Below are 26,645 nucleotides of genomic sequence, written 5' to 3'. Positions count from 1 at the left end.
TAACACTTTTTTGGTTACTACATGATTCCATATGTGTTATTTCATAGTTTTGATGTCTTGTCGTGGCTGAATCAGATTTAGCTAGGTAACATAGATAGATAAGATGTTATTTTCATCATATGCTTGTTAGATACKTGTCATTAGAATGGTGCCCTTTGGACTATAGGGTTGGCAGTGCATTTTCCCCTTCTGAGCTAGGGCTTAGTCACTTGGGGCCCAGAGAGGGGAGAGGTCAGGCTTGTCTTCATATGTCAATGTATCTGTTAAACCATGTGGTGCTATGTAGAATATCAGAAGGGGAGGAGGACAGAATGGAACATGGTTTTCTTATTATAAATGTGTCTGTAACTATTCCTAAACCATGTGAAGGGATGGCGTTATTAATGGGGAACCAGTTAGTTATCTCATACAATGTCTGTACACCAGTCACTCCCTACTTTTCTCATTGGGGGAAAGAGTATGGCTGTGTCTGGAACCATTGTATGTCCCCTCTGAGGTTGCCCTTATCTTGATCTAGTATTTAACCTAAGAGGCTCACTGTMTTCAGTGAGTTTGTCCAGGTTTGGGAGTATCTAGGATTGACAATTGATATATGCCATTGGATGAGGTAATGTTTTGGTAGACAGTGTAGTACCAAGCATGAGATTGAAACCTTGTCTTGGGAGACCAAACTGAACGATGATTTATAGCTGATGCTGTCTAGCTATGGGATACTCCTCTTTCGGGTAAAGGATTCTTTGTAAGTTGAGAGGGGTGTATCTTGGCTATAAATAAAACTAAGAATTGTTTTGTAAGGACTCTCAGATAATTCATTTATAGACACTGAATTGATCTGAGAGTCAAAWTGGTGAAGCTCATATATATATTATTAAAGGTGTACTTTATAATATAACTCTGACTTGTGTGTGTGGTTGGCTCTCTCATCATTGAGTAATACAGGAAATTACCACGACAGTCTTCACTATTATTCTACAATGTAGAAAATAGTAAAAATAAAGAAAAATACTGGAATGAGTAGATGAGTCCAAACTTTTGACTGGTACTGTATATACACTGTATATATACACTGAACAAAAATATAAACTCAACATGCAACAATATTAAAGATTTTAAATAAAGGTTATATACATTTTTTTAAATTAAAAAACACTGCCAACATGGGGCACTCTGTTCACAACATTGACATCAGAAAACCGCTCGCCCACATGACGCCATACACTCTGTCTGCCATCTGYCGGTACAGTTGAAACCGGGATTCATCTGTGAAGAGCACACTTCTCCAGCATGCCAGTAGCCATTGAAGGTGAGCATTTTCCCACTGAGGTCGGTTAAGATGCCGAACTGCAGTCAGGTCAAGACCCTGGGGAGGACGATGAGCAAGCAGATGAGCTTACCTGAGAGAGTTTCTGACAGTTTGTGCAGAAATTCTTCAATTTTGCAAACCAACAGTTTCATCTGTTGGGTGGCAGGTATCAGACAATATCTCAGGTGAGGAAGCCGGATGTGGAGGTCCTGGGCTGGCATGGTATCACGTGGTCTGCGGTTGTGAGGCTGGTTGAACGTACTGCCAAATTCTCTAATACGACGTTGGAGGCTGCTTATGGTAGAGAAATTAACATTAAATTCTCTGGTAACAGCTCTGGTGGACATACCTGCAGTCAGCATACCAATTGCATRCTCCTTCAAAACTTGAGACGTCTGTGGCATTGTGTTGTGTGACAAAACTGCACATTTTAGAGTGGCTTTTTATTGTCCCCAGCACAAAGTGCGCCTGTGTAATGATCATGCTGCTTAATCAGCTTCTTGATAATTCATTCACCTGACAGGTGTGGCGTATCTCGGCAAGAGAAATGTTCACTAACAGGGATGTAAACAAATTTGTGTACAATATGAGAGAAATAAACTTTTTGTGCGTATGGAAAAATTCTTGGATATTTTATTTCAGCTCATGAAACCAACACTTTACATGTTGCATTTATATTTTTGTTCAGTATACACTGTATAACCACAAAGACCCCCAATGCAATTGGTCTACTGATCATCATTTATTAGGGCCTWAAAACAATCATTTATTTAAAGAATCAGTGTGTATATGACCACATAAATGTTCATTACAAAGCACAGAGCATCCATTAAAAATACTTTAAGAGCATAAGGTTCAAGGAATTCTGATTAACCTGTGCAAAGATAATATAATTATGTTTGATGTTGGTTTGAACAATCTACTAATTATGCATTCTGTGAGCAAACAGGTTTTTAACAATTCATTTGAAATATTACACAAATACAGTTTAGAATACATAAAAATAGTCATGATATTTTTGGTTGAAAATACATTGGAAGACTTTGGTCTCTGTTCTTCTTGACATATGAGCAGAATATTGTGTTTTCATTTGAATGGCTTCACAATTTTCATTGAAATGTAGTTCTGGAATGAGAGAAATTGTAATTAGGCAAGCATTAATCACATCAAAATGTAGGCAATCTGTCAGTTTGTTATTTCATTMATGTGAATTTTATTTAACACAGTTTAATTGAACATTATCCCCTCCCGCCTGTTCTTACCGGTAAAGAGTATAACAGGATTCCGACGAAGAGCAGCACTAGAATCAGTAGGATCAGTCCAATGAAAAGCCACTTGAATCTGCGCCACACAATGAACTTCAAGGTCTTACAGGGGTTCGTGAACCAGAAGAAGGATGTGTCSGGACGCCTGTTGATGTTGGAAGAGAGGAGGAAACAGTTTAATATGGACTATATCGGAGGTATACATCTCCGTTAGGCCTATAAAAGGGTGAATATACACAGAAGAGTGGAAATCCTTACTTAGGGAAGTCAAGCTTTGGGTTCATGTTGGGTTCATCCCTGCCCTTCCCAGCAGGCTTTTCGTCCACTTCCTTCTCAGACACGATTTCCAGAGTCATCTCAACCTTCCCCTAAACATAACAGATGTTAATTCAGATTTATTCCACACAATGTTTCACATATAGTCTGTAATTTGCAAAGTAGTAACCTTCTTTAGAGATACTAAACATGGTTGAATATAAGATTACAGGTAAACCAGGTTGATTTATACTCTCTTGATTTTGTCAGTTTAAAATGGATGACCTCTTAGCTGTACTCACACCAAGGACTTTCTTCCCATCCTGTTCAGTGACACATGGCCACCAGCCTCTGACAGACTTCTGAGCGAACAGCGAATTGGCCAGGTCGGATTTGTGTGGTCGTGCATCCATCACCTCCTCCATCATACTTAGATTGCACGTCTTTGAAACCTTGGCCGGAGGGGTAAGTTTACGGAGATCCAGCTCTACCGTGCCTGTACAATGACCAGAAGACCATCTCAGGACCATGTGTTAAATAGCTGATTTGATCAGCTGGAGCAAAATTATCATATGGTAAAAAAAAGTATTGTACGGTAATTCATAGTGCTRAAGAAATGTCTCACCCAGGTAATCATCCAATGAGAACTTGTCATTATCCCAAATTTGAACAATCAACTTGGGGGGTATCCTGAACTCTGTTTTGTCTAGACTCCAGAAGTGCTCCTGTTGAAAATAATAAGCAAGACTGACAAAATTGGCAGCAATGAAATGTACCTACATTTTGTCTTACTACACTATTCCGTTTGTAATTGTTTCTCAAGCCTAAACACACCTTCTTGGAGACCAGACACAGCTGTTCAGCGGGCAGGTATTCAAAGCCAAAGACGAACCTCCAGTTGAAGTTGCCGTCCCCGTCCAGAGACCTGTAGTGGACGTCGGTCTTCTGCTTGTCCTCCTCCATACCTGGCATCCAGCTGGACAGACAGACTAACTGGTTAATTCACTTAGGTTTTCATGTGTTTGAAAAAAACACACGTGTGTTATATGCATGGCTGCCATGGTAATAGTTAGATCCTAATATTGCTTCAAAAAACATTTCAACACGGATACCCTTTGACGTAGATATCACTCATGCGCTCCCCAGTAATACTAGTTTCGTCCAGAATGACATCAGAGGTGTTCCAAACAACAGCTCGCAGGAAATACCTTTAAATGGAAACATGGTATTCATGAATAGAATAGAAGATTATAGACTAGATCACTTTGAAATACCAAATTGTGAAGTGATTCTCCTTACTTCTTGGCCTTGCGTGGCACAATGTCGAAGGGAGGTCCGGGAAGGCCCATGTTTTTGGGGAAAACATCCACCCACATTTGAAGGCATCCCTATACGTGAGGGGAAAATACAGTTAGTCTCAGATATGGAGACATATTGAAGATAAAGAGGAAGACAACATGGATAGTGACCTGAGAAAGTTGGGGCTGGAARCTGCTGAACAGTGTCCTTGTCTCCACGTGCTCAGGCACCAGTCCATGTGTTCTGAGCACGTGCAGAGAGATCCGTTCGTCGGCAGGACCCAAGTGCTGGTGGATCTCTTTGCTGGCCTCTAAATGTAGATGGTAAACGTGAGTTACCTCATATTTAGGGTCACTACAGGCCCTACTCATGTCACACAAAACATACTCTGGTCCTCATGTCCCCAAAATGAAAGTTGAACGTTACGAAATGTCCATAAAAAAAACCTGCTTATGAATTACCAAATTGAGCCAGCGTGTACTGAGTCCCATTGAATGACAGTGCTTTGCCATCATCTTCTAACCTGGGTGGAGGGACGCCTTTGAGGCGGGCCAAGTTCTGAAGGATCTGAGAGGGCTTCAGATGGTCACGCCATTGGTTGATTCCAGAGCTGTTTCATGAAGATCAACACAGCAAATCAATCAGAGTCCCCCATAATGATTATGGGCTCAATTAAATTACAGTGCCCATCTTTCTCATTCATTTCAGTTTGAGGCATGTAGTCGCTATCTAGACCTACACAACAGATGTCATGACACTATGACTCATATCAACACCAAATTAGAGTTCTGAAAATGTTTGACAAACTTAGATTKTTTGAMGTGAACTATGACATAAAATGTACAGCAGGAACAAGTCTCCTCACATGCAGTATGTCTGAGGCAGGCCACAGTAGGAGCCAAAACGTGACAGGAAGCGGTTCTCCAGGTCAATCACTGTCTCTCCCACTTTCTCATCGCGGGTCAGCAGATCATAGTCATACACTGAGATCTTCAGGTCTTTGTCTTGAGGCAGAAAACATGACATCTCAAACATTCTGCAAAAAGGAGGTGTGGTATAAGTGTAGAGTAGAATAATATAAATACCGTTTCAAGTTGTACTATGCAGAAATCGCTACGGCATTTCCTGGTTGCTACAACTCTAATAGTTTACCTAATTTCAGTTTATGTGACAAAATAATATAGTATAGTGTAGAAAATCATTGTACCATCCAAACCGCTGTGGAAATATATTTTCCATAACCAAAAATATTGTTGTTTCAGCTGGTGTACAAAACCAAAAGTAAAAGACACAAAAACTAAATTTAAGAATGGGAAGCATAAAAATAGCCCACATAGAACATATCTACCGCTTCTTAGACTTGCTTTCAAGTAGAATGATAGATCTATAACTCGCATTTCTATGTGAATTTGGTCAGGTCGCCCAAAAAGTAACATATTGCCACTTTAAATGAATGTGAGATTTTACCTTCCAAAAACAGGGTTGGTGGTATTTGGTAAGTAGTTATCTCGGTCCTCAATTGACTTCTTTCCCAGGGAAATCTTTATATAGGGATCACACTGTAAAGGAAAGGCACATTTAGAAAACAAACATGTCATGTTGCAACATCAAAGAGTATGCAAAGTAGAGAAAAGTAGGTAAGAGAACAGCAACCTGGCAATGCACAATGCGAGATTATATAGAGCATACAAGGTAAGCATTTCACTCTACTTGTGCATTGACAATAAAACGTTGCAATTTTGGCAAAACTGAGTTATTGACGTAACCTTTTTCTCTGCAACGTTCTCCACCTATATGGTACTTTAAATACCCCAATTCATGTTGCTAAGTCAAAAAGAGTACAAGATGAGAATTGCTCACACCATTCAAACCAATGAGGGTTCGGAACTTTAAAGYCAATAATCTCAGAATCATCTTTCCKCAGATAGAATTCCAAGCTCCCGGCGCTGGACTAACCTGACCGTTGTTGTCCTTGGGCTGCAGGTCGATGCCTCTGACCACATAGACCCTGACCAGGCACTCCTGAGGCCCGCTTTCAGGCAGCTCACGGAACTGGCGAGGAGGAGGAGCCACACCCGGGTCGTCTGATAGAGGGTACACCTTAAAAGAGCCCTGAAAACACAGTCATCCGTCATCAGCCATCACTGACAGGTAGCAATGCCTTAACTCTACCACTAGAAAGGGATCAATAGCCTGATTTATGACTGATGCGTTCTATCTTGTTGAGCCAATGTGGTTATGCATATGTRTGGAGGCATGTACGAGCATGTATATGGAATGTGTGAAATAATAGTGAAACTGCTGTTCCACCTTGAATTCTCCAACGACGGATGGATCATCCTCCTCATCTTCAGTCTTGCCTCTCTGCAGTTTGAAGGTGTTGCAGAAATCGGTGAGTTGTTTGAACTCAGGAATATTCTCCAGTTCCTTATCATACACCTGAAAACAGAGATGTAGACAATTATATTTCACATCAAATTTTATTGGTCACATACACATGGTTAGCAGATGTTAATGCGAGTGTAGCAAAATTCTTGTAAATCAGAATTCAATTTGAGTCCAGGAAAGAAAAACAAAATGCCAACTAATTAGTGGAGTTACTTCAGATGTATGCAGCACAGGTGTATTCTGTGTGAGACATCAAGACTTCACCTTCAAAGTGTCATATCCTTTCTGAAGGTAAGGACGGCACTTCTCATGATCTCCAATGGAAGCGTAGAATTTACTCCACCAATCAACTGTCTCCTTCTCCTAATGTAATAAAGTGAAGATAGTATTAAATTCAAGACCGTATGTCACAGAGTGCTTCGTATGTGATAGAGAGATGTATGTAAAGTTTACATATCTCACCTTCTCTGCATGCTTTTAAGGAAGAAGGGGATGAAAGGAAAGATAAGTAAACAAGGTATCAAGTTAATGGGAGAACCTTAATTGCATTTCCTTGATTACACGCGTCCGCTCTCCTCGCCTCTTTCTCAAAACCCATTTGGGGAGAACGTCAGAGGGGATGGACCTTGGACTTTCTCATCCAATGGGTTTTGTGRACGAAGCGAGGAAAGAGGATGCAAGGATTCAATGAAATGCAATTGAGATTCTCTGAATATCATGCCAGCTAGTGAATTTGTAAATCGGTGTCACATGAATCATGTGAATCATTGGAATCATTTAAAACTGTTTCACATGCATGATCAATCTGGTAGATGGTATAAAATCTGTTGTGGAGTGAAGGAAAAATATGGCATACTTATTTGATACAATGATTATACAGTTTGATGCAATGATACCCGATTGTGATCCAATTTCACAATTGAATTATTATTGAATGAACTGTTAGTGCATGAGCTAAGATGGTCTAGAAAGTTGATAATTGATTAAAATGGTAATCGTATAATTTGCAGTTCTGTTATTTTAAGTAACATAACTTTAAATTATGATACACAATTTAAGATGTTCCCCTGATCAGTAATATCGGTTGCAAATTTGGAATATTGAAATGAGTAAGCAAGATGTGAGAAAGCAAAGTCAAAATAATATAGTTTCAATGTTTGTTGCTTGGTTCTGAATAAGGTCAGACAGAGATGTCCGTTTTTTGTTTAAACTCAAACGTTAAACTTTAAAAACAGGTTTAAAGTTGAATTTAATTATATTTCATTTTGATTTACTTCTTTGGATGAATCACACATTTTGACTCTGCTCATACTCATTCCTTCCGTATCTGTCATTTCATCTCTCTATATAAACATGTATCAGAGAGGCTCCCTCAACCCTGCAGTGTCATTGTCCAGCCTGTAGAGTTGAACTACAGAGGACCATACATACAAGACGAGAAGTAGTGGTGGCCATTTTGTTGACTGCTGCTGACATGCTGTACACAAACTGCAAGTCAGAGTATCGACTATGAAATTCGGACTCTATTATTAGATGGAATAGATCTTTAAAGCTATCATAAGAGAGCGTAACAAAATATGGTGAATTTGAGAGGGGTTTCCTATTCGAATACTAAAGTATACCTGAGCTTCAAGCAGAGGCCTCCTGTCTTCCATGTCAATTCTGGTGTCGTGAGGAAAAGCAGCCATCAAAGCCACTGACAAAGAGATAGACAATTTTTAGCTCATATTTGTTTGGAAATCGTTTCAATTTCACCACAGGGTGGTACTATGCACGTGTAATAAGTAAGCGCGTCAGAGAAAGAGAATAGTTACTTTTGGATGACATGGATGACTTCTGGATGACGTAGGGGTCACAGCGAAACTCCTCCAGAGTGTCTATGGTACACTGTCCAACCACTGGCTTCCTGCCAAATGGCCTGTGGTCGATCACCTTCAGCACGATGGGAGGGGTGTACATCTCCTCTTTGGGAAGAAGCTGAGGATGAAGATATGACAACCTTGACATCGATCCGCTGAGTGAGAGAATGAGAGAATGCCTACACAAATGTAGCACAAATAGCCTAGTGGTTAGAGAGCGTTGGGCCAGTAACCGAAAGGTCGCCAATTTGAATCCCTGAGCCGACAAGGTGAAATATCTGCCGATGTGCCCTTGAGCAAGGCAGTTAACCTAATTGCTCCAGGGTCGCCGTTGATAATGGATTACCCTGGCCATGACCCCCCTCTCCGAGGGTGTCTCAGGGGGAGTTGGGATTTGCAAAAAACACATTTCCCTTTCACACKTGTATAATACACACTTGTACACGCGTGAAACAGGACAAATATAAGCATCCACACATTGGCACAGTGTAAAAATGTAACAAAAGAACAACACTCATGCCTGTGAGACCCCAAGCAAGCCTCTCTTACCACTTTAAGGAAGAGGACAGATCCAGGAAAGTTGGGGCTCTTCTTCATGTTCTTGATGACAGCAGACTGGACCATCTCCCCTCCACACTCTACCACAAGGCTAGGGGAGGCCACAGTGGCCAACTGGTAGGTCTTCATGTTGCGCAACCCCCAGGCCAGAATCTGAAACAAACACACACTGGGTAACAAAATACATACTGTGGAAAGTGGGAAATAGCAGGTACATTTCTGTGGGAAGTTATAACATTACTGRAGTATTGCAGTTTACCTCAATAGCCATGAGCTGCACCACAGGCCGTATCCCCTGAGGCACCATGTACAGATTCTCCGCCCTCTTGGGAGGGACCAGAGGGAGGTCCGTCTCGTTACCCTGGAGACACAGAGGGAGAGAGTTTTCACAATCCACATCACCCCTTTTCCTATAGGCCTACCCCACTAACTAATACTGCTACTCCTCCACATCCTCTTCTGCTGCTGCACCTTATCCTTCAGGATGAGCTCAGCAGCCACCAGCACGTCTCCAGCCCGCTGGTCCTTCTGTGTGATGGGGGACCACAGCAGTTTGGGGGTCTGGTCCATGCCGGGGTTCAGTTTCACCATGGGGACACACACGCTCCGGCCCAATAGCTCATCTTTCCCCTGGGGCAGAGTGCAACATGTTAACCACCAGGATGACAATCACGGTTAATAGGGCACTGTACTGATAACTCTTAAAGCTACAGTATGGAACTTTCTGGACGACCTGACCCCAATTCACATTCTCGTTGAAAGCAAGTCTAAGAAGCGGGAGATCTATTCTATGTGCGCTATTTCTATGCTTCCCGTTCTTAAGTTTAGTTTTTGCGTCTTTTACTTTCGGTTTTGTATTATTATTATTTTTTTATATATTTCACAGTGGTTTAGATGGCACTATGATTCTCTACAATAAACTTGCTTGTTTTGTCACACAATCAGAAATTAGGCGACCTATTAGAATTCTAGCARCCAGGAAATGGAGGAGCGATTTTTGCATAGTGCATCTTTAACCTGGGTGACTGAAGGGACTTTGATCACACCCACCACCTGGTCCTTGTCATAGAACTCCAGCACCACGTCAGGGGGATAGTGGGCGATGTTCTGCGGGTCCCCGTAGATCTCCACATCCTGGAAGATCAGGGTCTGGTCCCACGTGGGGTTCAGGGTAGCTTTCACGGTCTCTGTGGTTTTACTCATGTGCAGGAAGGACACATGGGCATATGGATCTAGGACAAGAAAGAAAAATGTTTTGTGTGTTAGATAATACGTCCACATTTTCATAATATGTCACATCGTGTCAACTTTCACTAAATCAAAACATGCTTTTGACAAGGAGACGTGCAGACCCGAGAAGCTGTCTTTATCCATGGCAATAAGGTTCCTGGCCTGGTAAACGTAGACGCGGAGGTGGTAGAGGTGTGAGCCTACAGAAAGAAAACACCCACGGTTAAAGCCAGCATCACAAACAGAGAGAAAGATCCATGCCGACTATGTATAACTAAAGCACTCACTGTCAAACGAACAGGACACAGTAGGAGTATTGGCACCAAAGAGCTTGGAGGCATCCTCCTCATCTTTTTTTTTCTCATCTACATCCACCCCCTGCAAAGACAATCAAGAATTCCTCCAAATTAACTCGGCAACAGGGACGGACAACACATAGTGTCTTCATGCCAGGGAGAAGAGAAAACCAGCAGAAGCTGCAGCCCCTGTGGACCAGAGTTGACCAGTTGCTCACCAGCGCCCCCTCCAGTTTGAATATGGCGGATGCCCCCAGGCGGCCGGCAGGGGCCATCTTCCTCCTCCAGCGTCTGCGTCGGATCGTGTCGGCGGAACGCTCCTGCCTGTGGAACTTCCAGCCAATCAGAGAGGAGAACTCCCAGCCTTCTGGGTCTCCTTGGTCTCGCTTCTGAAAATGGGGGAAATATTTGACATCCACAACATTTGATTATGATCTCTCAAGACAAACTGTTTCCTACTGGCACGGTGCACTGACCTCAGTGGTTGTACCAGCAGCTGATGTTCTCTTCCTGGGCCTGATCACTCTCCTCCGTCGGTGGACGTGGTACATCTTCTCTGCTGGCACCCAAGACTTGGGTTTGTCATCTGGAGGGATGGTGATTCCATACTCCCAGCCTGCATTCAGAATAAACCCATTARAAATGTATACATAATGCTTGAAAATACTACAGGTCATTCTTACAGTAGTAGATTACATGAGGTGTAAATGAGGACAAGACACATTAGAAATCCCAATTTAAAGTCACGTTTTCCACTGCAAGGGCAAACAGTGTTGTAGAGATCAGTGTGAGAGCAGACCTTTCTCATCCACAGCCCTGTTTTCATCTACGGTCCACTCATCCCCCCAGCTCCAGCCTGCAGGACACTCCATTTCCCCTGGTTTGTGGGTCTTCTCCCCATTCTGCAAACACAACCAACAACGCCTGAGAAACCTGGACACCAGCTACAGGAAGCCCAAACTGAATAGGGGAATCTAAGCATTCATTGTACTAAATAATTATCCTGTTTTTATATAATTATATTGCATCAAAGCCAGCGGTATGAATACACATGGTCATGATTTTTGTAGAGACACTACATGGTGTGTGTGTTTTTCCTAACCACGTCAGTRTAGGGCTCAGCAGCAGGCTTCCACTCTCCCCCGGGGAAGCGAGTCTCATTCTGGAAGACTTCATCCATGAACTCAGTGTGTCCTGCATCTGCCTCTGTCAACAGACTGGTCCAGCCACACAGAAAGAGATTTTATTACACACTCAACACTCCTCACTAACGGGTGGTTGATGGAAGGAGAAAAATGCTAATAACCAGAGAACTGATAGCCGGGTCATGTTCATTATGAACCAAAGGGAAGAAAACAGACTGAAACAGGGAGGGACTACCTAGACTTGCCCAATAAGAAAATTATTTTTGTTTACCGTTTCAAAACGTTTCACTGCAGTGTGCCCTACCTACTGAACATGACTGGTCTCTCCAGGGAGAGTGAGGCAGATCCAGCCCATTTCCTTTGATTGTGATAAAGAGCGCTGATTACGTGTTTCTCTACAACTGTGGAATTCAGTAAAAAAGTAAACAAACAAGTCTTACCCCTTCTCTGGGTCTATGAACCAGTCTCCCTCCCACTCCCAGCCTCGCGGGGGAATGAAGTTCTCTTGTTTCAGCTTCAGCTTGCCAGTCACATCAGAGTATTTGTAGCGCAAACCCAGACCGGTAGTTCCCCACTTCCCCAGCATGTAGGCCTGATTCTCATACTGCCAAAGGGGAAAACACACAGGTCATTTCATTGGCCATTCATATACATTATACAACGATCTTCTCCATTACTATCAAGTTCAACACTCAAAAGGAAAAAGTGAGTCATTTTAATAGAAACATACCAATTCAGCATACACACTGAACATCCCTTCTGAGAAATTGTTGAACTTTTTCTCGTCTGCAGACAGGCCCAGCCACATGTTGACTCTGATCTGGACTGGAACCTTCAGACCCTTGTTTTTATCCATAGGGTACTGCATGAGGATAGTCCTGGTCCTGCCGCAGAACTGTCCACATGACTGTTCACTGTAGGTGGAGTAGAGCAGCTGGTAGGCTGGGATGCGGCTGTACGCCACTCTCTTCTCYCCCCTCAGCATCCAGATGATCACGTCAGGCATGCTGTTCTGGGGCTGGAGAGACACCATGTCAATTACTGTACATCCCCAGTTTTAATATAACAATACACAACTTTACATCTACCTTCAAGGGTAATTTAGAGGGCATTGTACATGAAAAGTGAAAAGAGACTAACGCCAAAATATTTGGCCATTATAGTCTCTGATTATTGATAGCAGCTTGCCAAAATTATGTATCATGGCCAGACAAACCGCTTGAACTCTGACCTACCTCCTCAGCGAGCTGCTTCAGTTTGTCCAGCCAGCCCTCAATGTCCCCCAGGGTATCCTTGATCTCGGTCACCTCCTCTMTCATGCTCTTGGCCCCCTCCATGATGGTCTGCAGGGTGCTGTCACGTAGCTTCTTCATCTGGATGTCCAGGGCGGTCAGGTTTGAGTGGCCCTCCAGCTCTGGCACTTTCAAACTAGTATGATGGGGATTTGGTTAGATAMGGGCAATTCCACAGTAACGGAACTACTAAAAAAAAAGTACTTTAAAATGTATGCCGAACTAAAAATATTTATTAAAAAATTTAACAAACCATACAACTCTATGCACAATGATTAAGTTGAACAATTTACATAGTAAATTTAAAAAAAAAATTGGTATGATGGGGATTGGGTTAGATACACATGCTGGGTTAGGAGTCATCATTTCTGTGTTTATGCTAGATCTTTGAAACTCAGATTATCCCAATGTTGACTAATTAAATCCACCAAACATGGAAGCATTTACCTGCTGAGGTCATCGATCACCTGATTTACCAGCCTCAGCCAGATCTCAGCCAGAYGGTTTTCGGGGACTTTAGCCAAGATGGCCAACTTCATCGCAGTGATGTTAGATTGCTGAAAGGAGCAATAGACTACAATTTTACACTGTATTCATACATACATTGTAGGCATTCAAACTAAGGTAAATTGGTGCATAAATCCGCATCTCGTACCAGACGTTCAGCTATGTACAGAATGATGTTGACTGCATCCAAACGGTGACTGATGTCCTCCCAGAATGATGTAATGACAACCACTGGTTTGGCATTAGCCCAGGGCAGGTAATAGTAGTGGTTACCTGTTGAAAATAAACAAATTAGTCCAATTCAAAGATTCTTGTTGAGGTACCAAAAAMCAGATTAATTTGGTTTCTAAGGTGGCTTGGGCCCTTACCATCAAACACAGCACAGCTGTACTGGGTAGTGGAGGCCAGTGGTTTACAGGTAGTGTCCAGCTTGTTGCCATAGTTGCCGATGCTGACCTCAAACTGGATCGGTTCGCCAGGCTCCTGAAGCATGCTGGCACTATGGAACACTGCACACAAACAGTACTTCCTCCTGCGCTGGTATTTCTGATCAGAAGATCAAATGTTTAGTTTAGATAGAAAAAAAATCTAAATTGTAGCATGTATTTTGTTTCTTGGCAATCTACACCAAAACAGGATATACCTGTAGGTAAGGCTAAAGTAAAAAAAAGTCAAATGTATCAAGAGTAATTGGGGTATAGGTTACAGTACCTGGGCCACCAAGATGTCATCACTAGGGATCTCTTCTACAGTCTTGTCAGCCTTGCCTTCCAGTTTAGTTGAGAGCTCAACCAGGATTCTTCCTCGATAGGCCACCCCTTCACCCTGTCAAAAAGAAACTCATAGGTCATTTTCAATGTCAACATCTCCAAGCTTAGAGATGGAGAGAAGTTTTAAATTCCCTTGCAGGACCTACTTTGCCAAAGTTGAGCTCTTCGTAGGGGTCAGGAAGCCCAGTGAACTCTCTGGGACTCCCATACAGGTTGATATAGCAAGGCCCAAAGGCTGGCAGGAAACCCACCTCAGACTCCCCAGTCTTCCCTGTGGAGGAAATTATGTTTTTTACTAATGTCTCTAAATGATGAGCTACTGTGGAGTTAGTTCTGCATGTCAGAAGCTGATGTCTTGGATGGAGAATGGTGAACATGGCACATAGGGCTAGMAAATCTTCAAAAACTACAGTTAAGGTATCTGCCCAGGCAAACTCACAGGAGTCATATGCAGTTTTGTGTGTTAGGTTACGCAAAGAATGTCAGCCTCACACAGCAACTCAGAAATGCAACACATGCCGCAAAAGAAGCAAAGGAGCTTGCTCTCCATCTTTGACAAAAAAAAAGAATAGCAGTCAACTCTGTGACAGCACAAACAAAGCATGCAAATGTAATCAAAAATGTATGACTGAATATCAAGGGTTAAAGGCAAAGCAAAATAGTTTTGCTGTAACCTTTTGAGTACCGAGTAAGGTCAACTTTGAACTGATATGTGTGTTTACTTCACTCAAATATCCTGCTATTGTACTCAAAGGGCTACAGAAATTTGTGGACCGGGCACAATGCATGGCATTCACACATTCTCAAAGTAACCTCCAATGCAGTAATCATTGTCTGGGGTCAAATTGGAACCATTCAAAATTTCTTTATCTCCATTCTAAATTCCTTGAAATGTCATGCTGGGCTAGAATCAGTGGAATTTACTAATGTGATGTATAAAATACTGCAACTTGTTAGAGATACTGGGCCAAAAGATGACAGATTTTTGCACTGGACAATACTTTAACAATTCACCACATATCTATTCATTAATTGAACCTTCAAGTGATGGAGAGTACCCATATCCCGCATGTTTGTCTATACCAAGAGAAAAAGAAAAGTGCATGTACTGTATATTAGAAAGTTACAACTGAGTATAGAGATGAATAGAGTTCATCTGTTCATTTATCAACCAAAGTGAATGGACATGGTGTTTTTTTTGTGTAATTACACTATTATACTAGAAGCTACAATGACATAGAAATCATATACTTGAGCTATAGATATTGTGAAAGGGAGATTGACAGTGTGGTGTAGTGTAATTAATACGAGAACCATACCTTGAACTTCGCCACCAGAGGATGCTATTTTGGCCAGATTCAAGTATGTGGTGCCAATCGAGTCATTCCTCGTCAGGCGATCCCTGCATAAGAGGTGCAATATCAATATGACATTCACACCCACCAATGTGAATAAACTTCACTTTCATCACATTTAGGGGACACATTGTTTTCCTAATCTTTGACTGCACCCATTTCCTACTATTCCCACTTTTCCCTGTAGCAACAGACTGAGGTTACAGAGGTGTTTCCCTGCCAACAGGATCCCAGCCTGGAACAGGGAGGGACTGCCTGTCTGACTCATACTATAACACTGCCGGGTTCCTCCCAGGCCAAATAACAACTGACTGACCACACTCTGGAGATGCATACAGGCAGGTAGCAGGGAGCAAGCACTAAGGCACTCTAAGGGGGCTGAATACACACTATGTACATTCCTGAGGTATTTCTGACCCTTGTGACCAGGAAAAACTCCTGGCCCTTATTTGTGTAAAAACTGAGGAAGTGTGCATCTGAATACTGTAATAAAGCAGTGATGTGAGGCGGAGGAAAACTGCCAGAGCTCAAATGGAGTGATTTAAATGGATACATACAGTATGTCCATCATAAGTGTTCAGTAGAGGGAATGCTGTTGACTTACCAATCAAAGACGGTCAGTTTGATTCGTTCACACATGGAGGGGAACTGCAGAAAGATTTTACAGGATCATCGTTTTGAATCACAATTTACCAAAGCAGAAATCCAGTGCATTAGATTGTTTTTTTTTTTGTTTTTTTACCTTGACCTGAAGATTCAGCATTTGGTTCCATTCTGGGTTGGCATTCTTCTCAATGACTTGGGTGCACAGCTTCAACAATAAACATTCACATATCAACTTCACTGCACAACTATTTCCATAATAAACAAATCATCCCCTTGATTCGAATTTTAGGTGGAGAGCAATGTGAATACCCTTTTGCCAGCGAAGTGAGCCTCGACAAAAGGATCCACTAGATTCTTCTTGTCCCCATCCACTCCAAAAATCCCCTTCAGTGACTGGACAAAGGCATCATCCACTATGGTGAAAAACACACAGGTTAAAGGAGCAGTTCAGTATTTCAACTTGAAGTTAGATGGTTCCTCACCCTGTAAGTACTCTATGGCAGTTTCTCCTGGCCCATAGASTACTTTCAGGGTGAGGAACCATCTAACATCACATAGTAAAATAATGAACAACTCCTTTAACTTTGATGTATTTACTTGCATCTCGAAACAATCTTACTTGAGAGATACAGATTGAGACACTTCTAAATGAATAGCTAGTTCGGATGCACACCTATCTTTAGCGTAGAGAAAAAGCACTTGAGAGTTAGGCTGAAGAGCCTTAAAGCAGAACAAGCCAACCACAACAGCAGCAACAGAACATTATATATACACGAGTGGCATACTCTGGGGAATGTCCTCGGCCCGGAACACTTTGAGAGACAGGGTGATCCATCGCAGTGTAACCCCTGCTGGCAGCAGCAGGTTACTCTCTATGTCATCCTGGTCATCATTAATGTCCCTCTTCTCTACCTGCAGAAGCCACAAACACACACACACCACACACACTGTTGTCACACTTCACTATGATAGGCACAAATGTTATTTTCCAAGTACACTACCAGTCAAAAGCTTTAGATCATCTACTCATTCAAGGGTTTTTCTTTATTTTACTATTGTCTATATTGTAGAATAATAGTGAAGACATCAAAACTATGAAATAACACATATGGAATCATGTATAAACCAAAAAAGTGTGTATGTATTTTAATAGCCACCCTTTGCCTTGATGACAGCTTTGACAACTCTTGGCATTCTCTCAACCAGCTTCATGAGGCAGTCACCTGGAATGCATTTCAATTAACAGGTGTGCCTACTTAAAAGTAMATTTATGTAATTTATTTTGGTSTTAATGCGTTTGAGCCAATCAGTTGTGTTGTGATAAGGTAGGAGGGCATACAAGARATAGCCCTACTTGGTAATTGACCAAGTCCATATTATGGCAAGAACAGCTCAAATAAGCAAAGAGAAACGACAGTCCATCATTACTTTAAGACATAAAGGTCAGTCAATACGGAAAATTTCAAGAACTTCGAAAGGGTCTTCAAATGCAGTCGCAAAAACCATCAAGCGATATGATGAAGYTGGCTCTCATGAGGACCGCCACAGGAATGGAAGACCCAGAGTTACCTCTGCTGCAGAGGATAAGTTCATTAGAGTTACCAGCCTCAGAAATTGCAGCCCAAATAAATCCTTCTCAGAGTTCAAGTAACAAACACATCTCAACATCAACTGTTCAAWAGAGACTGTGTGAATCAGGCCTTCATGGTCGAATTGCTGCAAAGAAACCACTACTAAAGGATACCAATAAGAAGRAAAKACTTGCTTGGGTCAAGAAACACGTGCAATGGACATCAGACAGGTGGAAATTTGTCCTTTGGTCTGGAGTCGAAATTTGAGATTTTTGGTTCCAACAGCTGTGTCTTGTGAGACACAGCTGGGTGGGTGAACGGATGATCTCTGCATGTGTATTTCCCACAGTRAAGCATGGAGGAGAAGGTGTTTTGGTGTGGGAGTACTTTGCTGGTGACACTGTCTGTGATTATTTAGAATTCAAGGCACACAACCAACATGGCTACCACAGCATTCTGCAGCGATACACCATCCCATCTGGTTTGGGCTTAGTGGGACTATCATTTGTATTTCAACAGGACAATGACCCAACACACCTCCAGGCTGTGTAAGAACTATTTTACCAAGAAGGAGAGTGATGGAGTGCTGCATCAGATGACCTGGCCTCCACAATCACCCAACATCAACCCAATTGAGATGCTTTGGGATGAGTCGGATCGCAGAGTGAAGGTAAAGGAGCCAACAAGTGCTCAGCATATGTGGGAACTCCTTCAAGACTGTTGGAAAAGCATTCCTCATGAAGCTGGTTGAGAGAATGCCAACAGTGTGCAAAGCTGTCATCAAGGCAAAGGGTGGCTATTTGAAGAATCTCAAATATAAAAYATATTTTGATTTGTTTAACACTTTTTTGGTTACTACATGATTCCATATGTTATTTTTTGATGTCTTCACTATTATTCTACAATGTAGAAAATAGTAAAAAATAAAGAAAAACCCTTGAATGAGTAGGTGTTCTAAAACTTTTGACCGGTAGCGTGACCTGACAAGGAGATTCATTTAGCTCATAAGTCATAATATAGGAATGGGTTCATTAGGATCATTAAGATGCTCCAAATTAGTGTTCAGTTACGAATCATGCCAACAGAAACCGTGAGAGGTAACCCCAACTATTACTGTACCAGTGATTCGTCTCCCGCCCCAACGATGAACATGCTGACTTTAAGGTATCCCCTGGCGCCCGAACTGGATTCATCAGGGTCATTCAGGAGGAGCCACTTCCTCATTACAGAGTGAGCTATGAGACARGCCGAGACAGACAGCCACATGCACAACATTTACCCCATTGAGGAAATGGATAACAGACGCAGTGTATGCAAATACTGTGCAAGGCACCATAAACATACCTGGTTCATCATAGATGAAGCCAACATCAACCTGTGGGAAGCAAAGCAAGATGGGAAATACCTCAGACTGATAAAATGCATAAGTCAAGAGTAATGGAATGTAAAGTTAGACTTTTTTCTTATTAATCCTTGAATGTTTTTTGTAAGAGGTGRAAGGAGTACCTTGAACTCCCCCATGAGACTGTCAGCTCTCAGAGAGAAGGAGTCGTACACCTACAGAAGGAGAGTACTCTTTGTTAAGAGTGAGAATGAAATGCAATACATAGTACCTGACTGTTCAGATCAGCTAGTTCCATATTACGAACAYTGAGTTCAACTAACCCGGATGCTGACATGTTGATCAAATAGGTCCGACGGTAACATGTTGACGTTGTAAAAGAACATCTGTAAAGAGAAAAAGGAATCTGKGTGGTTTAATGAGAAAAGCAAATCCACATTAACCTTCAGGACAAATCAACTGCAGTCATATCTCAAGAAAGAATTCCCTATTTGCTAAGCACACATGGACTTAGTCAAATTAAGTTAAATCAATATGCCTTCTTTTACCTCATCAAAGAAGGGATTGTTTCCCCGCTTGATCCTTGTTCTGTGAGTCTGTCCACAAACATTCACCTTCACAACAGGTTTGATGTTATTCCCGGGGAGCTGTCGTCCCTCTAATATCCTGACACGGATCTGACGGCAAGAGATAATGAGAAAAGGGAGTCAAAACAATGTCAAATCATAATTCATGACATACTTCTGATTAGATAGATGCTAGAACMCCTATGCCAGAATTCACCTGAAAGTCCTGGGGTTTATTGGCCAGGGGACGGTTCAATTTCCTGTTTTTCTTGACCAGTCTTTGGTTAGGGTTCCCAGGCTGACCAGGGGCAGAGGGACTCTGTCCTGCATCAGTGATGTCCTCATCCCCCTCTTCACCTCTACCTTCCATTTCAGACACACACAGCACAACCTCAACCGCAGTCACCAGATAAAGTACAATCAACAGCACAAAGATTAATTGGTACCTTTAGTAACAGCTAATACAAGTATCCAAATAAACACATAGGCCTTTCATAATCCTGCCCCTGTCAATGGCACATGGTTGATAGGAAAACAAAGGAAAAAGCCAATCTTTCCCTGATGGTCCTTTCTTATTTTGAGGATTAACACAAGCATACCAGACAGCTCTTTTTTACAATCAGTATGTTTACCAACTCATAGAAGTAGTATAAGAAGGAAATTGACTACTTCAAAATGGAGATGGCCTAAATGGCAGAGCCAGTGCTCTCACAGGCACCATAATGGGACAGGTACAATGAGTCGTCTATCTAAGTCTATGAGAACATATGACCTACCAGACTCCCCTGCAGCATCTCCTGCCTGTGGGTCATTTGGGTTTGGAGCGGCATTGGCTGGAGGATCATAGTGAATAACAAGGCTCACCGTGGCCTGGAAGGTGAATAATTGTTGGAATCAATCATCTCATTAAAATGTGCTGATATCAACATTCAAAATTGATTTTTGGTGCTCATGTGGTTTTTGTAGTTAAGCTAATACAATGTAATTAATTAAAATGGGATAATGATATTGCAGCTGTTTCAATTTCAGATGATTGCATGATTGTTTTGCCCATATCSCTGGTAGCTGGTGAGTAGCTGCAATCTCCATTAGTACATACTGAACAACTTACCCCAGTAGCCTGTCCCTTTTCATTGACAAGAGCCAGATCTTTAAATGGAAAGGATTTGACTTGACCAGTTGCAAGGTCTTTCAGTGAGATYTTTGCAGAGCCGAGAAACCTGCARAACAAGGCTAAACTTCAGATATGGCTAGCTGTAAAAACAAATACATTCCAACTGTCACGTGTGCTCCCTCTCYGGCCTCTAGGTCACCAGGCTGCTCGTTATGGTGCACACCTGTCACCATGGTTACGCGCAATATGACACTCCCCTGGACTCCATCACCTCCTTCRTTACCTGCSCTATAAGTGTCACTCCCCTGGGTCCCTTCCCCAGGCGTCATTGTTTCTGTTTTTGTTTTTTTTGTCTTTGCGTTGTTCGTGTTTTTTTGTTTTTTTTGGTTCATGTTCCGTGTTTTGGTTCATGTTCCGTTTATTTATTAAAACACTCACTCCCTGAACTTGCTTCCCGACTCTCAGCGCACATCGTTACACCTAACGTTACTATACAAAGGTGCGGTATGAACACAGGGAAATTCCGTTTGATAATGTATCTTTTATTAAACATCAGGTGCATGTAAGAAATGAAAATACTGCAACAATATCCTTATCACKAGTCCTTAAGAGTGGCTATTTGGCCACTAGCCAAATGAAACGACTACAGTGTCTATAGAACGTCTACAACCCCCTTGGATTTCTTCACATTTTATTGTGTTACAAAGTGAGATTGAAATGGATTTGTCATTTTTTGTCAATGATCTAGACAAAATACTCTAATGTCAAAGTTTACTTTTCTTTTTTAAGAGTAATGAAAAATAAAACACTAATATAACTTGCTTAGATAGTATTCACCACCTTGAGTAAATACATGTTAGAAACACCTTTGGCAGCGACTACAGCAGTGAGTCTTCTTGGGTAAGTCTCATAAGTGCTTTGCACACCTCTATTGTGCAATATATTTGCCCATTTTCAAAATTCTTTAAGCTCTGTCATGGAGTTGGGGATCATGGTTAGACAGCAATTTAAGTCTTGCCAAAGATTTTCAAGCAGATTTAAGTCAACTGTAATTTGGCCACTCAGGAACATTCACTGTCTTCTTGGTAAGCAACTCCAGCGTAGGTTTGGCCTTGTATTGTAGGTTATTGTCCTGCTGAAAAGTGTATTCCTCTCCCAGTCTGCTGTAAAGCATTGAGGCCATGAAGTATATTCCTTTGCTGTGTTTTTGTTGCACTTTTACTTTAGTGCCTTGTTGCATACATATGCATGTTTTTGAATATTTTCACTCTTTTCACTCTGTCTTACAGTTCATTATTGTGGAGTCACTACAATGTTGTTGATCCATCCTCCGTTTTCTACTATCACAGCCATTGAACTCTGTAGCTGTTTTAAAATCACCAAGCMGTTTCCTTCCTGTCCTGCAGCTCAGATCAGAAGGATGGCTGCATCTGTGATGTGGCTGGGTGGTTTAATACATCATCTACAGCATAACTATTAACTTGATATGCTTCAAGATATATTCAATGTCTGAYTTGTTATTGTTACCAATCCACCAATCACTGCCCTTCTTTATGAGGCTTTCAAAAAGCTCCCTGGTCTTTGTACTTGAATCTGTGCTTAAAATTCAATGCTTGACTGAGGGACCTTAAAGATGTTGTATGGGGGACAGAGGAAGGGGTACTCATTCAAAAATCATGTCAAGCATTATTATTTCAGATGGAGTGAGTCCATGTAACTTATAATGTGATTTGTTGAGCCAAATTTTACTTCTGAAAAATGTACCCTTTTCTAAACAACCGGGCTGAATACTTATGCAACATCTATATTTTAGTTATTGCATTTTTATGAATTTGTTAAAATGTGTAGAATTTTCTTTTCACTTTGACATTATGGAGTATTTTGTGTAGATCAAAGACAAAAAAAATACAATGAAATATTTTTCAATCCCACTTTCTAACGCAACAAAATGTGAAAGAAGTTCAAAGGGATGTAGACTTTCTATAGGCCCTGTATGAGACTGCTGACCATAACGATCTTTGACGCTATCAAATATGGAAGTATGGAGATAGTGATACATTAGGCTACTGACTCTAGCCGTCATTGTAAATAAGAATTTGTTCTTAATTGACTCACCTGGATAAATAAAGGTTAAATAAATAAAATACAACTTCTTTATTTGAGAATAGAGATTACATCTAGTCATGAGTGCAGTGAGCAGATGAGGAAGGAAAAGCCTTCTGTGTGCTCAGTGAWGTCACCATGAGAAAAGGCCCAGGGGTGGCCTCCTCCCAAAGTTAACAAACCCACCCAGTCAAACACACCCACAAAGAACAGGAACCTGGCATCACACACGAGCAATCAAATAGAGATTTCATCAGAGGAGGCTGGTGAGAGGAGCTATAGGAGGATGGGCTCGTTGTAAAGACTGGAATGGAATGGGTGGAACGGTATCAAACATATGCAAACCACATGTTTGACTCCGTTCCATTAAYTCCACTCCAGCCATTACAATGACCCGTCCTCCTATAGCTCCTCCCACCAGCCCAATCTGGAGAGCGAAGCTTACTAGTAAATAACTTGACATAACTTGCCTTACCACATCGCGTATGAACAAATTATGTTGGGCAGCAGGTAAATTAGGGGTTAAGAGCATTGGGCAAATAACTGAAAGGTTGCTGGTTTGAATTCCCGAGCTGACTAAGTGAACATTTTCTCAATGTGCCCTTGAGCAAGGCACTTAAMCCTAATTGCTCCTGTAAGTCGCTTTGGATARGAGTGTCTGCTAAATTACTAATATGTGAAATGTAATGTTACAACTTTTCCAAGGATTTGAACCTTTACCCTCCAGTCAGGAATAATGTCCATACAGATACAGGTGGGTATTGTTAATAATGTCATTTCTCTCTTTGTTTATTTGATCATTTATCTCTACTCATGGGGAATATTACATCTCCCAGGCAGTGTTCAGACAGATCTCTTCTACATCTGGGAGGCTGAAACATGAACATTCTCTGGAGAGTGACACTATCAACCTGGAATGCAGGATAATAAATCAGAGGATGTTCCATCCTTTCCTTGTGACAATAGTAACATTTCTGTTATATTAACAAAACAACCCCCCGCAATACCTTCAGTCAAAAAAAAGATTTGTGGACAATAGGGTGGAGTCAGTGAGCAGAATATGTTGGTTCTTGTCTGTTGCTAGGGTAACGCAGTTACTAACAGACCACTGTGGCGAAACTCTCTGGGATATGTTATTATTGTCTGGATTACAATGCCAGCCTCTCATAACGTTCTTTTCATTTCTCCCWGACTGGTGTATGTCTGTCGGCCTGACGTTCTCAGGTCATGAAATGCAAACAGGTGTGCCGCCAGAACTCGATCTGCTATTACCAAAGTGTGGAGTCATTCCACCCACTGCCCATCATTTTCGCCAGCAGGCTTCCTATGTCAACCACAGTGGAAGTTTCCTTGTCGTAGCCATGTAATTTATGTTGCCCTGTCACATAGCATGAGTAATCAGGTATGTCAACACATAATGACATTGACCAACTATAAAGTCAGCATCTATGACAAAGATATATTATTTGTGTGACTCTGTTTGTAGGGATCATTAGAGGAATTCCTGCCCAAATCTAATAAATCCAGAACCACAAGGTTAAACTTTTCTCTCCCAAGTTGCTAGGGTTACAAAGTACCATAACAGACCTTGGAAAACTAAGTGAGATGAGAGKCCCTACACTCCCCACATCATCAGTGTCAGACTAGGCTAACTCGATGGAAAGCGTTACTCGCAACACATGGCCTGCACTGATGCATGCATATACCTGACAAAACTGGAAAATCATACCCCTGATTCCAACTGTGCTGAGCTGCAGAATGTAGCTAATCTGCATTACATGCACAGAATTATACTTACAGTAGCAGAAGCTTTTATCCAAAGCGACTTACACGTGCACACATTTGAAGTGTCCAGGGAATCAAACTCACTACCCTGGCGAAGAAAGCGCCATGCTCTACCAACTGCGCTACAGAGGACCACAGACATGTGGATTCACAGCCATGATCATTTTACTGAATTMATCTCACTACAACCTGGACATTCTCTAACACGTGTGTTGTCTTCATAACATACAAGGCTTTGASGATTTTAACTGGCAAAACCTCGGAAACGTTTTTTCTGTGGTTACGTTTCCAGATTGTTACCATGTCTTTCCCTCTGTGAATGGAAAATACACTACCACAACATTTAAACTTTGGTCTCTATCCATAGTGGCCTGAGCTCTCACGACTGCTTCGTCCTAACTGAATACAATATTTCCCTGTCAACAAGTGCCATTCCGCTCATCCCAAAAGAACAAACAGGTATTCATTGTTGCCTAAGGCGGATCACCTCTCGCACTCACTGCATGCAAGTCTGAGCATGGTAAGTAGGGTGTGGGAGTTACATGTTAAGCCAACAATGTGGTCTCCTRAAAGAGTGGTTATGCTAACTTACTTTCCCATTAACATCATCCCTGGAATCCATTTTGCCAGCCCTGAACTGTCTGTCATTATTTAACTCTGAAACCATTTCGAAACTGCAGTTGACTCTTTCCCTTTGGGRTTAATTTGCAGGAGGTAGGTTTAATCTAATGACTACCTTCAGTAATACTGAACAGATTAAGTCAGAGATTTTGTAAATCCTGCCTCCTCTTGTCATCACGTTGGAGTCTAGACAGTTCTTTGCAACTTCATTTAGAGGACATCTCTGCTCTGTTTAAATGGTGAGGCAAACAGTGTTTCTCGCTTTCCTAAATCCCACTATTAGTGCTGGTGTGTTAGGATGAAGTGTATGTTTGGGCCACTTACTTATCTTTTCCAATAGTTTCGTAGTCTTTCACAATCACATCAATGTAAGATGAGGAATCAAGCACAGAACCCTTCAAATCGAACTCAAGGACCTGTAATCAAACATGACATGTCTTAATTATAAATCAGGGCCACTGCCACCGCCAAGGGGTTGAGGTACACATGACACAAATTAAATGATTAAGCCTATTAGAGAATGACAATATTATACAGAAGCCTACAATATCACACACACACTATCAGGGTTTCAAGTCTTCTTTTGGCAATGCAACTTTCCCAAGGACAAATAGTCTGAACAGAAAACAAAGTACTTACTTCATTCCAAACTGGGTTGACTTCACTGTCAATTGTTTTGGTTTTCTTCTTTTCATCTGAAAGTTACATTTGTTTGATTTTTTTTCACTTATTTCAGTCACCTTTTACACTTGCTAAGAATTCATTAAATTCCAAACAACTTCTAATTATTTACAGGGTAGAGTGGATGTCAATGCAGTCAGTATGATAACTCGGGTAATATTGAATAGATACATTCATCAGTTTAGGTCCAATGAAAAGTGATTGCCTACTTCAAAGGAATACATCCTGATTCAACCAATCAATAGGTTACACCATCATCATTCTGCATCTGACAACCTGTGTTCTTTCTCAATTAATGGACACGTTGTTATGACTGTACTGCCTTTTCTGCTACTGGGATGTAGACAATAAAGTAGCCCAATAGAGTTGTGGATCAAGATACAGAAAGAGAACCWTTGGGACATAAAAAGTAAGTGCACTTCCTTACCTTTAAAAATAATATTTGCTATTGGATCCGGAGTACCTCCAAGTTTACTTTTAGGCAGACCTTTCGCAGATTCTACCACAACCCGCAACATTATGATTGTCACTAACAGGAATCAGTATTGCTCTGTAATGACTATAAAAACCGAATCCGTGCAGCACCATCACCTCCCCATCACTAAAGCCAACTGCATCATTTGAGGAAATAGCTCCCGTGTTTAACTTAGGAAAATAAGGGAGGGTGTGGATTTCTTTGACAATGGCAATGTGCTGCCATCCTGTGTATGTGTTGACAGAGGATGACAGAGGGA

General features: G+C 41.6%; 1 protein-coding gene across 4 annotated transcripts; it reads right to left on the bottom strand.

Annotated features, from left to right (window-relative positions):
- Positions 1-1,914: 1,914 nt before the first annotated feature.
- LOC111977438 (myoferlin) lies at positions 1,915-26,532 on the bottom strand. 4 transcript variants are annotated; one of them, XM_024006857.2, is made up of 53 exons: positions 26,339-26,532; positions 25,870-25,925; positions 25,555-25,646; positions 20,719-20,827; positions 20,384-20,477; positions 19,825-19,970; positions 19,590-19,718; positions 19,365-19,427; positions 19,206-19,256; positions 19,044-19,074; positions 18,819-18,934; positions 16,914-17,040; positions 16,438-16,541; positions 16,265-16,333; positions 16,127-16,170; positions 15,487-15,569; positions 15,206-15,244; positions 14,314-14,438; positions 14,109-14,222; positions 13,766-13,943; positions 13,546-13,670; positions 13,338-13,447; positions 12,834-13,026; positions 12,329-12,616; positions 12,039-12,202; positions 11,556-11,670; positions 11,253-11,355; positions 10,930-11,069; positions 10,672-10,842; positions 10,445-10,535; positions 10,280-10,357; positions 9,978-10,159; positions 9,399-9,557; positions 9,187-9,288; positions 8,919-9,080; positions 8,325-8,487; positions 8,133-8,206; positions 6,973-6,984; positions 6,775-6,873; positions 6,433-6,561; positions 6,079-6,234; positions 5,590-5,681; positions 4,988-5,158; positions 4,584-4,732; positions 4,293-4,432; positions 4,123-4,211; positions 3,936-4,031; positions 3,658-3,799; positions 3,449-3,548; positions 3,126-3,319; positions 2,827-2,936; positions 2,566-2,713; positions 1,915-2,428 (listed from the first exon to the last, which is right to left on the bottom strand). In XM_024006857.2, exons 1-53 carry the CDS (start codon positions 26,427-26,429, stop codon positions 2,390-2,392), a joined length of 6,147 nt encoding a protein of 2,048 aa, XP_023862625.1. In that variant the 5' UTR covers positions 26,430-26,532; the 3' UTR covers positions 1,915-2,389. The 4 variants fall into 4 exon arrangements, with proteins under 4 accessions (XP_023862625.1, XP_023862624.1, XP_023862626.1 ...); XM_024006856.2 differs by lacking the exon at positions 15,206-15,244 and adding an exon at positions 7,942-7,998; XM_024006858.2 differs by lacking the exon at positions 6,973-6,984.
- Between the last annotated feature and the right edge of the window lie 113 nt (positions 26,533-26,645).

The sequence above is a fragment of the Salvelinus sp. IW2-2015 genome, linkage group LG18, assembly GCF_002910315.2.
Source record: "Salvelinus sp. IW2-2015 linkage group LG18, ASM291031v2, whole genome shotgun sequence".
Classification (NCBI taxonomy): Eukaryota; Metazoa; Chordata; class Actinopteri; order Salmoniformes; family Salmonidae; genus Salvelinus; species Salvelinus sp. IW2-2015.
Note: the sequence above shows the minus strand (reverse complement) of the source record. Positions and strands in the feature narration are given on the sequence as shown.